This window comes from Psammomys obesus, unplaced genomic scaffold (genome assembly GCF_907164565.1).
Source record: "Psammomys obesus unplaced genomic scaffold, mPsaObe1.curated_primary_1811, whole genome shotgun sequence".
Taxonomy (NCBI): Eukaryota; Metazoa; Chordata; class Mammalia; order Rodentia; family Muridae; genus Psammomys; species Psammomys obesus.
The window spans coordinates 21,144,786-21,157,344 of record NW_026585797.1 but is presented as its reverse complement, the minus strand read 5'-3'; the positions used below and the strand labels follow the sequence as shown (position 1 = coordinate 21,157,344).

At 42.5% G+C, this 12,559-nt stretch overlaps 1 protein-coding gene across 6 annotated transcripts in view; it reads left to right on the top strand.

The window, feature by feature from the left end:
* Positions 1-12,559, top strand: part of L3mbtl3 (L3MBTL histone methyl-lysine binding protein 3) — a 97,461-nt gene that overhangs the window by 78,867 nt on the left and 6,035 nt on the right. For all 6 annotated transcript variants that reach the window (XM_055599351.1, XM_055599355.1, XM_055599354.1 and 3 more), the window contains one exon: positions 8,939-9,018. In XM_055599351.1, coding sequence (XP_055455326.1) covers positions 8,939-9,018 — 80 coding nt within the window. The remainder of the gene's footprint in view (positions 1-8,938; positions 9,019-12,559) is intronic.

Below are 12,559 nucleotides of genomic sequence, written 5' to 3'. Positions count from 1 at the left end.
AAATTCGGAATTTTTAAAAAACGTATTTGCCTAGGCTTTACAAGTTGAGCATTCCTAACCTGAAATGCTCCATGAAACACTCAAGAAATTTCTGCCTTGGGCACAGTGTAGATTTTGGGATTAGAAATTTTCAACCTAGGAAAATATTTTTTTTTAAAGGAAAAAAGCACCCAACCCATGTTTCCTAAGAGTAAGAGCACAGTTTGACAATTTGTGCAATGTTCCTGGGCTACATGGAATAGATTGCTCAAATAAGGTGATTTTCAACACGTCCTTGCTCTCTTTTTCTTCCTTTGATCGCTGCTCACCTCACGTGTTTAGCAAATTTCCTGCATATCGGTTTTTGATTTGTTAAAATGTAGCTGCCCCTCTCTACTTTTTAGGTAATTTGCACCCCAGAGGCAAGCAATGAGGTGGATCTGATTGTAGGTGGCACACTTGTAGATGAAGGAAGCTTTTGGGTAGGGATGGGGTGCAGGAGCGAGTCAGGAGAGGCCATCGGGGACAGCTTGCTTGTCACACCATTTTCAGCAGGTGGCGTGGCGTAGGCCTGTTGGGAATATTCTTGGAAGTGTGTAAACCACACATTTCAGGGTCAGCCTTGGGTAGTAGCGGGGGAGTGGAATGATTACACTCCAGCTTCCTTCTGAGTCCTCCAGATGAGGCAAGTGAGCATCAAGCCTGTGTGTGCTGAAGAGGCCTGGGATGTGCATGGGCCATGTGCTATCCCACAACCCCTTTACCCGTCCCAGCTCCCACATCGTTCCCAAGCGATGTGATTGTTAGTGTGTGTGTGTGTCTGTCTGTCTGTCTGCGTGTTTTAATACAACTTGGCTTTGGAACTTTGATCTGTATGGAATCAGCTGCAGTGCTTACCTAAAATGGGGTTACTGAGTCAAGAAATGGAAGGTATCCCCCAGGCATCCTTCTGTTTGACAAACACTCCCAGGTCACAGGAGCAAATGGTTTCTGTGTTGGACTTTGGACATGACTATGGCTTGTAAGCAACCTTTGGAAGGGAACATTTACCTGTCCTGGATGTCAGGTAGTCCCCAAGTGAGTAGGTGGTATTGCTTCTAGTTGAGGGCTTAATCTAACCGGCGAGGACAAATGAACACTGGAGGTGGCATGGTTATCCTTTCCAGCCTCAGCACTCTTTAGGTGGAACCTGCCTGACTTGGGCCTGTAAGCGACTAATACTCTGCAGCAGTGCCCAGACAACTGTGTGTCGGGTGTTTGTAGTGTCCTCAAAATTTTAGGTTTGGGACCTGCTCACAGCACCAAATCTAGGCTGGGGCCTTGAAGTCTGAGTTGTGAAGATTCTTCTGAAACTATATATCCCCTTCTTCAGAATTTCAGTGACTTCCTACCACTTGGCACCGAGACCTTATTTCCTAATAGCTCAAACAGAAACAGTCCTGCACCACCTCCAACTCTGCGAGGCTCTTTCCTCAAGAAAATGCTTCAGACATCTCCTTTGCCGAGAAGCTGAACCTCTGTTCTTTCAAGTCTCTGTCCTTCCCTCCGAGGAGCTTTGGCTGACCCACAAGCCTGTGGATCCAGCCATTATGTGAATCCATGTCTCCTTACACTAAGTTTTAAAAGACTTTCTCAGTCTGTGTGCTGAGCTTCATCAGCTCTGTGGTGGCCAGCGCTGTGTGTATCTTCCTTTCCCTCAGCATGGACCGTACTACTAAGCCATGTTAATGCTTGAAATCAGCCATCCTTTTCCAAAGGAGAAATGCCAGTTGTACGACCTAAGAGGAGATAGTCATGCAGTTTTCTCTTTACTTAAAAGTCCTACATTTTCTGCTCTGTAAGACTTCCACACCAGATATTTAAAAAGTCCTTATTAAGCGATGACGGAGAGTCTCCCAGTACATGCTCGCACTCCTGTAAATTTGGGTGAGACTTTGTTGTCTAACTTCTTAGCCCACATCAATGCAGATACTATGTGAGCAACAATGATATTTGGCCAACCAAGGACAGAGGTGAACCTGCCTTCTAGTGACCAGACAGATAGGTTCAGGGGCCATATCCTAGAGGTCTTTTATACATGAGACTCTGGGTACCCTCGTGTTGGGTTCTAAATGTTTGAAGCTGTTTTCTTTTTAGAAACTGGTCAAGTGGGTGTGAACAAATCCCCAGGGCATTCTAGGTAGAAGTGGGAGTATGATACCCTCATCCTGTCTGTCACAAGTTAGGAGCAGCTGCTGGGCCAGTGCCTGCTGTGAGGTAATGTCCCCTCTTCGGCCAGTGCAGTTCATCTCTCCCCCTTCTCAGCCCAGGCCGTTAGACGGCAGCTTCTCCTGGAGACTGATATTCACATCTCCATGTATCTCCAGCTGAGTAAAGTGGGCATCTATGTATTTCTCTGTGTGTTTTAATAAAACTTGGGTCAGGAACTTTAATTTGCATGGAATCATTTGAAATGCTTATTTTAAATGAGGATTTTGACACAGGAGTTAGAAAGTGCGACCCAGGAGTCCTTCCACTTGACAAAAATTCCCATGTCACAATAACAAATGGTTTCTGTGCCGGACTTTGGGAATGACTATTGCTTGTAAGCTGCCATTGGAAGGGAATGGCAAGTATCCTCTCACATGATCCCATTCTCAAATCTGTCTGCATCTGCTTGTACATGTGCCTTAATTAGATGCTATCTTTATTAAAGAAAGAATCGCTTAGCATTTTAAACCCCATGCTGTCTAAACCTGCTTAGATTTCATCACAGAAGCACAGTAAAGCATCTTTAAAATGCCTGGCAATTATTTGTATTACCTTGTAAGACAAGTGCCCACTGCCAAATTTAAATTTAATGAAACAATTCAATCTGCGCAGTTCATTATGGGCTCTTAAAATGTCTATTCAGTGCTTCTGTTCTGAGAATTACACAGTGGTTGGTATAAGAATCACTGCCATCAATGTAATTTATATTTTTCACATGAATTCAATTTGGCCAGTCATACCAAAAACCCATCTATACCCTATTAAACAGACGGGGAAATGGGATAACATAAAGCATGATGGTGGGTTTGTGTGTGTGTGAGTACTGTTTGAGTTTGTGTGTGTACATTTACACCAACCAAATGTCTACCACAGTAGAGTTAATTAAAGCCGAACTTTTAAATGATTACAAAAGTTAATGGGCAGTCTTGGGGAACTTCAGTTTTCTGGTCCTGGGGGCCTGGTGTAGACTGGAGAGTCATCTGTCTATGCAGGCCATTCCCAGCTTCCAGAGCTCGCCTTCTGTCAGTAGGCTTTCAGGTAAAAATTTAGAGCTGTGGAAGTTATCAGGGCTCCCAGCCCTTGGGAATCCAAGTCTGGACTGTGTATGTAGCTGTTGTGTGTATCAGAGAGAAACTCGGTTTGAGTTAAAACACTCACAGTTCTGATGCCAACTGCTGTGGCACCAAGGCAACCACTGAAAGTGTGAGAAAGACGTGAGTGTTATTGTCAGAGGCCTGTGAAGTTGTCAGAACAGTATTGTAACAGGTCATATTTTATATCCTATATCCTGAATATCACTAATTCCTACTTTCCCATTTGAAACAGAAAAGCAGTGGCGTCTGGTCTTTTCTCCAGCAAGCCAGTGCTGAAGACTCAGTCTCCCTGTGGGACCTCCCCTTTCTGGGGAGAACTTTTGTTTAGCACAGAGATTAATTAATTATTGGTCTATTTTTCTAGAGACTTTTTCTTTGGTGTCTTGATCACACGCACTTGAGACACTTGCTATAGTTCTTTGCTCGCCCACATGTGTTTTACATGCTAAATTATAACTTTATAGAATTATTGGTCAGAATGCTTCATCTTTAATCGTCTGATAAAGAATAAGCCATGGTTACCGCTTCTAGATCTTGTATATGGAGCCATGGGTAATTAAAACCATTGCTAAGCTATTTCAGAAAGAACTCAACTTTAGAAATTCCTTGTTCCAAAGTGGCTCCATTGCCATAAGAAGTTAATCCACTGTTTCAGCCACCATCTGTTTGCAATCCCAGGGGCACCCTCTTTGTTCTGAGGCTTGTCGAATTTCTACATTTGCAGAGGACGTCTTGGGGGTCAGGTTAATAACCTAGGATTCTTGATCTTTGATATTTTATCTATGAATGACTTTAACCCAGAAAATTTTAAAAAGTGCTAGTGGGTCATACAAAGAGGTAGTAAGTAGCTTTCTGGCATTCAAAACAGTGCAACCTATAGTTTGTATAGGTGCTTAATCCGTAGGCATGCTTCTACCTTCATCTCACAGCCTCCTGTCTTTTCCTATGCTGGATTTAGAGAAGTGACTAAAACCGACACATCCCTGAATGGAAGCAAAATAATGTATTGTTTAATTTTTTTTTTTTAACGTCATTCTCAATAGGCTAGGGCTGGCTCAAACATAACTGGTCAGGAATTGTTTTTAAGTAAAAAATTAGCACTCTGGAGGAAATGAGCCATGTGCCTTCAATTGCCACCTGTTTCCCTGGGCACTTGATCTACCTGTGTTTGTTTCCCCAATATTTACCACAGGCATAATTCCAGTAAGATAGTAAGACATAGAAAATGTGACACAGAAATACAGGGAAAGAGGTGGCTGACTCACAGGAAAATCCGCTTCCCCAGCGAAACAGCTTCTACTGCCTTAATTAAAGCCGAGCGGGTTTTCTAGAGTAAGCTTTTGCCATAGTTATATGCAGTTTAAGCTAAAGAAATCTTATAATCAACTAGTTCTTGTAAACTCTAACACCCCAAGAGAAGTTGCTCACTCAGGACCCTCTTCGGGTATCTTCCTGTGCTTCCCATTTTGCTCTGGATGCGGGAGATGCTAGGTTGCCCTCCTAGCCTATATCTTTATTGTTTGCTTTTAAACTATAGCTGCCCTGGTCTCACTATGTAGGCCAGGCTGGCCTTGAACTCACAGAGATACTCCTGCCTCTGCCTCCCAGTTAAAGCCTTGTGCCAACACAATCACCCAATCCTCTGGATGTTTAGCTATGGAAACCATCACTTCTAGGTCCATCATAATGCTTAGAAAAGCAGCTCACCTAAACAGGGAGTTTATCCTAACCTAGAAGGGACTGAGCACTCAAGAAAACTGGCATGTGTCAGCCTCCTGCTTGTGTGCCTGGCCCTATGCGAGGCACTTTCTCAATATGGTTTATTTACTCTTCCAAATGTCATGTTAGTATTGATTGTCCTTATTCTGTCAATGGTGAAACTGAGAATTTGGGAGGTTAAGTAACTTGCTGCCAATGTTCATGCAAAACTAGTTAGTAGCAGAGCTGAAATTACAGCTCTCCACTTCCCGCCAAGGACACTCACGGAGCCGTAGTGTGTTTCCTGCATTAATGAGACTGTTGACACAAGTGAGAGTAATGATGGAGGAAACTGGGTCAAGAAGTTTTCGTCTTGAACAACACATAATAAAATCAAAATTAGGGTTTTTTGTTGTTTGTTTTTATTTTCTATTGCTTCCCAATCCCACTCACCTCTCTCTCCCTTTTACCTGCCTTCCACCCTTGCAAATTCCTGAGTCCTCTGTCCTTTCCATAGCCTGTGTTGGCCAGTCCTCAAGTCTCTACCCTGGTCCGAGCCAGTGTGCCAGGCAGTCTTCTCTGCTCACCTGCCCACCGTGTGCCGCAGGAGCAGGCAGAAAGCTTTCTGCCAAGGAAGCTGAAATTCTAGAATGAGGATTCATCTCTGCATACAGGAAGAAAGCTATCAGGGTAGTGGCAATGAGGATAGATTTCTTACCTCATAGAAGAGAGGAATAATGAGTCCCCAATTAAGAAAACTTAAAAAAAAAATAATTTTAGATAAAACGTAAGATAATTGGGAACATGTAGGCAGAGTGTTCATTCTCAGCTTTCTCAAACAAGGGAAAGTTGAGGATAAGTGTGTGACATGAAGCACGCCCTTTGCCATCCAGGGATATGTACTTTATTTCAGAGAAACCCAAGTGTACACGTTAAAAACTTTGATTCTAATTTTAGGTCCTTGGTACCAGGAAGCCCTGGGTGGGTACTTGCCCGTGTTATGTGGACTTGATATCTTTACAGCGTATAAAATACAAGACCTTGCCCCAGGGCATGCTGTAGACCAACCAGCCTGTCAGCCACTCAGCCCACGTGTGGATTGTTGGTTTGTTTGGGTTTTTTTTTTTTTGAGACAGGTTTTCACTGTGTAACCCTGACTGTCCTGGAACTCACTGTGTAGACCAGGCTGGCTTCGAACTAAGATTTAGGCCTGTCTCTGCCTCTGAAGCACTGGGATTAAAGGCGTGTGCCACCATGCCCCGGCTTGTAGGATATTCTCAAGAGTGTTGGATGACCCTTTCCTCCTGTCTGATGGTCTGGTAAGCTGCGTTAACCTCGAGGGTTGTATTCACCTCTCTGCTTCACCGCGCATGCTGTAGTCAACTCCTCCCGCCTCCCACTCCAGCCAAAGGAAACAGCGTGCAGAACACAGGAGGGCCTGTCACGTACATAGTTTAAGGTTTATATGATTCCGACTCATGAAAAGTCATGAGTTACACTTGAAAAACTGATCATGTTTCTGTAAAGAAAAATAAGTAATATACAGTTAGCTTTTTTTTTTTTTTTTTTTGGGGGGGGAGTACATTTTGGCAGATTCAAGAATAAAGGAAATTTTTGACTGGAAAATGTTATTTTTCCTTTCTTTTCTTTGATTTTTTTAGAAAGAGGTGTTTTTCCTTGCATTTTAAGATATTAATAATTGACATTTTATTTAGACATAGAATACAAAAGAGTTTTTCTTAAGTTTAAGTAGTTTTTTGTTGTTGTTTGCTTTGGTTTGGTTTGGTTTGGTTTAGTGTTTCAAGACAGGGTTTCTCTGTGTAGCCCTGGCTTCCTGGAACTCACTCTGTAGACCAGACTGGCCTCGGAGATCCCCCTGTGTCTACTTCATGAGTCCCAGGATTAAAGGCATGAGCATCTTAACCCAATTTACTTTGAAGAGTAATTGTGCCTTATCAAACCACAAGAGGGGAGCTATCGTTATCAGCGGTTATTCCTGGTCATGAAAACACAAACACAGAAAAGTCCAAGATTTAACTTTCGCCTTTTGTCTTCCTCTCCCCCCTCCGCCCCACTTTTCAAAAAAATCAATCAGTTATTCATTTAATTTTCTAGGAAAGGTACAAGAGGTACTTGGAAAATTATTTCTTTGACTCTGAGAAATATAAATTTTAAATTATTTCACAACAGTGTGTAATTTTTTTTTCTAATGATATTAATATAGACACCAACAAGCTACTTTTTTTTTTTTTCACTAGTCACAACATTTGGATAGAACTTGAAGACACAAAGAATGTTATTTCTGGCTTAGTACAAACAAGTCTAGAAATTTGTGAGTCAATTTAGCATGTAGCAAGTTGTCTTTGACATACTGTAATTAGGAAATATGACTTCATTGGGTCTTGTATGGTTTTATTTTGCTTTTGCTTATTTTTGTACTACCAAGGATTATGGTACTTGCACATGGTGGCCATGCACACAGTAGTTGAGCTGCACTCACCTCCTTTCTGATTTTTTAATGTGCTGTTCTGTTTGGGGCTAGGGTCTCATTAAGCGGACGCAGGCTGGCTTTGAACATACTTGACAATGTAAATCTCCTGTCTTGGCCTCCTGAGTAGCTAGGTTTACAGGTCTGTGTAGTCAGGGTTGGTTACTCATCTGTTTCTATGGAGAAGGTTTTCCATCACCCCCTCACCTCAGGTAATGTCCATTGTCAACTATCAGTTCTCACGTGTGGAGTAAGAGCCTCCAGCTGTTGAGCTGGCCCAGTACCAGATTAAACCGGTTTCAGATGCTTTTAAGGAGGTGGATTCCTCAAAGTCTTCATTCACCTGCTCTCTGAATTTCTTGGGAAAATATTTGCATTGCATAATAACTGGTTCCTCCTCATTTTCAAATAGGTGCTAATCTTCAGCAGTTACAAGATGTTTTAGTGCAAAGTAAGCCAGAAGCTCAGGTTCAAATGAGATTTCACATGTACTCTTGAAAACAATCTCTCTAAAATACAGTGAACATTTGTTGCGTGCTTCCTCTGATAGTTTTGTTGTGCTACTACCCTGCAATTTCAAGTGGAGAACAAGTGCCTTTCAAACTAAAACTAAGAATTTCTTTTGTGTAAAACTAATCTGTTTAATTGTATTTACCTTTTTCTTGAACCTTAAAAGTACGGCCTGAGTCAGAATATTATAAAGCTCTTTATTGTGCAGCCAGATAGCATACCCTATAACATTGCAGAGTGCCTTTCCCATGACCTTCAAAATGGAATACATTAGGCCATTTTTAAAAGTGTATATGTTGTGGACCTAGCTCCTTATTTGAAAAGAACCAGTTTTTGTTCTTAACCTCAGGGTCAGAGTTCCAAAATAAAGTTTTAATAAAATTGTCTCAATTTTAGAATATTTAAGGTCTGTTTGTTTCAGAATTAAAAAAGCTGAATTCACTTCAGCTGAGTTGACCTGATCATGCCAAGAGAAGCTTCCCAGCATTGGGATACACGCCAGTGGGCTAGGCTCAGCTTCAGCCCCAAATCTCAGGGCTGAGGAATGTAGAGCAAGTTAATTAATTAATTACATAATACAGACTTCAGGAATGTTTTGGGTTTTGAATCTTACCAAACTGTACAAGTGCTGTTGCCTCTGTATGTTCCCAGCTGTGGTTGGGATAGGCACTAGCTGCCTATCCGTTTGTCTTCATAGCGTTCTCACCGCTGAAAAATCTGAATAGGAGCCAACAAGTGATTGTGAAGAAAGGGGGCGTTCGTGTATGTCATTGGTTTTAGTTGCTTTGTGGTAGAATTTTATTCTTTAATATTTAGTGGTACCAGCCATAATCTTTAAGAAAAACGCTCGCTAAGACTCAGCTCTAAAATGTTTTGCAACTCTTCTACATAAAATACTGAAGACAGTTGTTTTTCTCAGGGAACAGCGTGCTGATAACGTCAAAGAAGCTTCTGAAGAGAAAACAGAAAATGAAGTGAGGACATCAGCTGAAGCCAAAGGTAGCCATAACATTATCATGTCACTGTTGGTTATTACCATAAATATTCTAGAACCAGAAATTACACTATTAGCGCAGGGATATGGTTCCATGGCAGTGCAATGCCTAGAATGCACCAGGCAATGGGTCTGACTCACCATACCATAATACATAAAAGCAAAATACAAACAACTGGAAAAGAACAACCACATTTTGCTGAAGATAAGCTGGATTTGTTTCTCCCCTCATGAAAACAAGAGAAGCATGTTGCTCAGGATCCAGGTAGTGAGGAACCTGCAATGACAGATTCATTTGTAGCCTCTGGTCATAGTTTCTCTCATGCCTTGGTAAATACATCAGATATAAGGTTCGAAAAGATGTTCTCTTTGGTGCTTGCCACATACTTTCTTTAGTATTGCCGACTTCACTTGATTCAAATGTGTTTTGAAATCTCGCCTTGATGTAAAAGCACCGAATGAAAAGAACATCACTTGAACAAGTTTTTGCTGGGACTAAGTTGTTTTTCTTCTACCTTTGTTTAAAAGATGGTGGTTTAAGCAGCAAGGGCGTTACTCAGTCATTACATAGCTTGAACTTACAGTCCACTTACAGCTGAGTAGTTGTTTATTTGTGAAGATGCTAGTTTGGGCATCGCTGTGTTGGCTGTTCCTGGTAGACTTTCTTTCTCCTGTGTTTCTTGTTTCAATGATTTTTAGGGTTAATGGATGGAAAATAGTGACTGTTGGCCTGTAATGATTGCCTGATTGTTATAGAACAGTAATTAATGTTTACACTGAAATCTGTGTACAGCGAGATATTCAGTGTGGCTTATGGCATTTGCTGTAGCACTACGTAGAGATTCTACAGTTGACCAGGCATTGTCTTTGCCTTCTGCCTGCTCCTGGGTGGCTTTTACTATGGTGTTTAGGCCTCTGGGTACTTCTGTTCCTTGTTTATCCAGAAGAATGGTACAGTATATGCCCATAAGCTTGCGAGAAGATGAAGAACAATAACAGTTTTTCTTGTTTAGCAAAAGTCTGTCCCATAATAAGCACTGCACACATATTTGATTATCTACAGTGTTACTTATAATTTATAAGAAAGAAATATTTAACCTATGAATGTTAGCTGTTTGGACTTCTTATACAAAGAATTCAGCTTTTCTCTGTAGGTCATTGGTCATCAGAAGCCAAGAACAAGGCTTCCATTCGGGCCTCACCTCCCCTGTAGTACCTGTGTGTCTGTGCCTCAATCTCCTCTTTCGTAACCTGATGTAGCCCTCGTATACTTGCTTGGAAATATGTTAGTAGCTGGAGTAATCTCTGTGGTGATGCTGCTGCTGTGTAATTATCTCTGTGTCACTGAAAACTTAGATCACAGTTGCTGGATGTCTTTCTCCCTCTCAGTTCTTAATGCAGACTTAGCCTGTTGTCCTAGATCAAACTCCCTAGAAGCAGATCCTGAGGATGTGAGGGCGAAACTCATGAGAGAAGCAGATTTGGGTAGAATGAGGAGGCAGGTGTGTGATAGAGAGAACTGAAGCAGATGCCCTGCGTGGTTTAGGTTAATCCAAGGCCAGCAAGGGGATCGGCCTTTTGTGTTTAGGAATCCACCACTCCTCAACTGCTGATTGAGAAGGGAGTGTTAGGTATTTCTTTCCTCTCGGGTACAAAATACTTGCCAAAGGACATTGTGGAAAGGACACTGGCTTGCTCCCAGGGCATGGTATGGGGCTCATGGGCACTGGGGGTTTGGCTGTGGCCGTGAGAGCCTGTAGCATGGAGTGGTACACTGCGCAGAGTAGGGAGCGGAGGGAGACTGCCAAAACCAGGCTGGGCTGTAACCACAAGATGTGTCCATATGGCCTGTGTTTACCAGCTAGACCCCGTGTGAGACCCAGAACAGCACACACACTGAGACCAAGGGTTTAGGACAGGAACCTGTGGAAGGCATTTCAGTCAAACCCTGCCAGAGAAGCTCCCTTTGTCTTAGATGGTTCCTACAGAAGGGGTCTCTGAAAGCCTTCTTCAACAGCGAGGAGAACCTTTGCCTTCATCCTGAAGGGGCATAACGTGCCTGGATAGCTACTATGCATCCAACCAGAACTTTACGCTTCGTTCTTCCTTAAAGAAAAACAAGCAGAAGAGAAACAAATCAACCTCATTCCACGTATGTGGGATTAAGCCAACTGAATTTGGTCTGGGCGTTTGCTTTTTGAAAATTGAATCTGAGTCTTGAATCTAATCTTCTTTCCATGATTTTTGCCTTTAAATTAATTAGTATTCCTAGTTTGTTTCCTTTGTTTGTTTATTTTTAACATTCGGATCTTCCGGAAGTTGAAAAAGATTCCTTCTGTTAAAGTGTTCATTATTACCTGTGCTACATTTGTCTCTGTTGATGGGCAGCCTGTCTTATGTTAGAACCGAGGTTTGGCACTGCAAGTATTTAACAGCTTCTTTGGTGCCAGCATTGCAGCAGGCAGCTAAGCACACTGGGCTAACTGTGGGTTTTGTCAAAAGCCTGTTTCTTACCTGGCAGAGTCCTTGTTCCCAGGGGCTTATGAAGATCATTAAACTCTATTGTCCATACATGAATGCTCTCCTGAATATTTCTTAGGGCTGTTAATCAGTGGCTTCATCTTCTTTTTTTAATCCCATTGTGCTCCAGAGAAAGTTCTGTGAAGAACACATGCTGCTTCCATTTGGTTCTCTCAGCACAATCCAGTCAGGCTGAAGCCTAAAGGTCAGAAATGGCATCATCCACAGGCTCTGCATGCCCTGTTCATGTCCTTTCTGTTTCTTCAAGGTGGAGCAGCCCTATCCAGCACAGCCTACCGTCTGCCTCTGGGACGGTGCACGGCCACACTTACCAGAGTAGCCTGAGTAGCAGCCGCACAGTAGGATTTAGGCTCTCTGGGCCCACAAGGATTATTTTGTTTGGAGTCTTGGAACAAACTGATTGTTCAAAAAAAAAACACACACACAAAACAAAACTCAGGCCCTTCCAGTCAATTCAGTACAGTTTGTATGATTTTGACCTCTCTTTTACGCTGTTTCTGAACTTGACCTTTGGGAAACTGACTATAATTTTTTAGATAAATAACTCATTTCCACCATGGGGGAGAGCCTACCCACTAGGAATACCGTAAACTGGCCCTTCCATTGGCATCTAATGTCCAGGGAGAGGTACAGTTCCTTTTTCTCTCCCGCAAGCGTTCTCTCCCTCATGGGTTGCTCAGGTGCAGAAGCCGGATAGTCCTGGGGAAATCGAGCATCACTTTTATCTCTTTTTAAAAACATTGATGGCTGCACAATGGCAGTATGATTAGTAACTTGTATTACATCATGGCTGGGATGGGTCAGGAGAAGCTACTACCTGTAAACACAGCTGCAGCAGCTGCAGACTGCTAACTGTTGGCATCGTTTCGTCTGAAGTTCAGGGGAACAGACAGAATGCCCGAAGAACGGAGTGCTGCTCTGAGGCACGGTTCTCTAGCGCACCAACGAGCAACACATAATAGTCATCAACAGCGTGTGTAGACCGTTTATTCATCATGGCAAACA